A 2500-nucleotide genomic window follows, 5' to 3' on the forward strand; every position below is an offset into this window, starting at 1 on the left:
ACAGAATTATTAACCACAAAGGTGATGAATATCTAAATATTTAAATACCATCAACAAATCTTCATAAGAGGTAAAAGACATCTCCCTATTTTTCAGAAATACCTCTCCTTGTCCAACTCGGGAGAAGACACCACAGCCCTGTTCATCAAAGCGTACAGTTCCACGATAGAACCAGTGATCAGTAATCTAACCATCGTAGCTCGGAAGTCCGTCAACGTTACATCTCTGGCGGCAATTGGTAAGAACGAAATGCTCAGTGTGTGCTCTGCTCAGTATAACTGGGAAAAAACTGTACTAGAATAAACGTGATACTAAAAGTTCGTGATCATCTTTATTACTTTGATCGTGACTCTTTAGACAGTTGTTTCAATAAGAATGTAATTTTTTTAAGCTGATTTTTAAAGTCATGTTTATACAATTTTTTTCAAGCCAAGCTGAACTTTAAAAGCTTCATTTTCTTACAAGGGGGCAGTGGACGTTTGTCCCAAGTGCTAAAAAAAAGCAACTTAACACAAGTAAAAGTAACTTAAAGTTTCAGAATTTACTTAAGTTAATCTCACAACACAGTTTACTTTCAAGTCAGCTTAGCAGCGAAAGATTTGCCACAATCGTCACAAGACCGTAATAAATCAAAATGTCATTATCTCTGATGGTCACTTATTTACCCATAATAAAGAAACAACACTAAATTCAACTGATTCTCATTCTGATTTCCAGCGCTGCCAAGTAGCGGAACTTCGAATGATGTTGACTTAAGCTCCTTCAAGGCTCCTGAACCCAACAATGTAAGTACAAAACATTAAGTATTTTTATGAGTTTAGATATATTATACTAATAAACTTTCGCATTAATGTAACCAAAACCTAGGGACAAAGGGAACGTTAGGCTCTCCATAGACACCAAGAGTTGTGTTAATAACTGGCTGTTTGGTAATTTCGAGAATTTTATTACAGAAGAGTTATTTTGAAATGACGAGATAGAAAGAAGTGTAAGAACAGAATTATCGTAAGCAATTATTGGTCGAAACTAGAACTATACTAAAATTCTTGCGAAGTGACAGCTTTCGTTCATCCAGATACCGTTGGGAATATTTTAATAAGGAGTTATGTGCAAAAGCAATTATTTACGAAAATATGTTGGCAGACTTCAGGACATAACTGCAAACGAAATTCCTTCAAAATAACTAATAAAAGTTGTGGAAATAACTTCGTTTTATTTTTATTGATTTCATCGTTTGTGATATAAGCATCAGAAAATCGCATATAAAGAATATAAAAATATATTTAAATTTTGACTAACAACGTATTCATATATATATATATATATATATATATATATATATATATATACATACATATATATATATATATATATATATATATATATATATATATATATATATATATATATATATATATATATATATATATATATACTTTATACCTTACAGACAACGAAGCATGTTAGTTGTGTGTTCTATGTACCATTTGTCAGGAACAACACACCACCTTGCAATCGATCAGAATGTAAACATTCTTAGTAACTCTGGACAGCTTACTTTGTTGGTTTGTTTATTTCGCAAAGCAGATGCAACGAATGGCTTGTTAGCAGGGTGGTTTTTGTGTAATAGTACATGTATGCTTGTTAACCAAGGTTTTTTTGTGTGCGTTCACGGACAGAGGAGTCACTTGATACGTAAGTGTATACATATTTTATACACATTTATACAGTATACATATAAATATATATATATGTATGTATAAACTCACCTAAAATCTCACCAAGGTGATGACAGTTTTGGTTAAGTTTTGCCCGTTTGTTTGTCAATTTGAAAGCACTATTGCTCAATTAAGTTTGATGCAGATTTCTTTACAAAAAAGTATTACCAAAAAGTTAAGCATCGTGACTGGCAACAAATGATTAAAGTTAGGAGAGGTAGGCAAGTATTTTTGGGAAATGGACTTCCTACCATTTTTTTAAATAGAATGGAATAGAATACAGAATTTAGGCCTGAATGCCAAGCGCTGGGACCTATGAGGTCATTCAGAGCTGAAACGGAAATTGACAGAAGGTTTGAAAGGTGTAACAGGAGGAAAACCTCGCAGTTGCAATATGAAACAATTGTTGGAAGAGGGTGGAAAGTAAGATGAAAGAAAGAGAATATGAAAAGAGGTATAGTAAAAGGAATGAAATAGGTTGCAGTCAGGGGAAGAAGGGACGCTGCAAAAAACCTAAAGTAATGCCTACAGTGCACCGCGTGAGGTACAGTGACGGCTCTACTCCCTTACGGGGGACCGTCTGCCTGACAACAGGTGAACAGATTTTCAGAGGCAGGAGAGTAACTTGTGGGGAGAAGGGTCCTTTTGGGAAGTAGACTGCACAACCTTGGCGGAGGTTTGCGATATCCGAATTGTTTGTTTTTATTTTCATCTGCATTTAGTTATATTTATATGTTCCTGACCTCTGTTCTCCAAACCCAGCTACTTATTTTCCACTTCGG

At 34.4% G+C, this 2500-nt stretch overlaps 1 protein-coding gene across 1 annotated transcript in view; it reads left to right on the forward strand.

The window, feature by feature from the left end:
• LOC136845924 (uncharacterized) overlaps positions 1-2500 on the forward strand; it is a 32042-nt gene that overhangs the window by 25188 nt on the left and 4354 nt on the right. The window contains exons 3-4 of the mRNA XM_067116414.1: positions 97-238; positions 718-785. Of these exons, the coding sequence (XP_066972515.1) occupies positions 97-238; positions 718-785 (210 nt within the window). The remainder of the gene's footprint in view (positions 1-96; positions 239-717; positions 786-2500) is intronic.

This window comes from Macrobrachium rosenbergii, chromosome 14 (genome assembly GCF_040412425.1).
Source record: "Macrobrachium rosenbergii isolate ZJJX-2024 chromosome 14, ASM4041242v1, whole genome shotgun sequence".
Lineage (NCBI taxonomy): Eukaryota > Metazoa > Arthropoda > Malacostraca > Decapoda > Palaemonidae > Macrobrachium > Macrobrachium rosenbergii.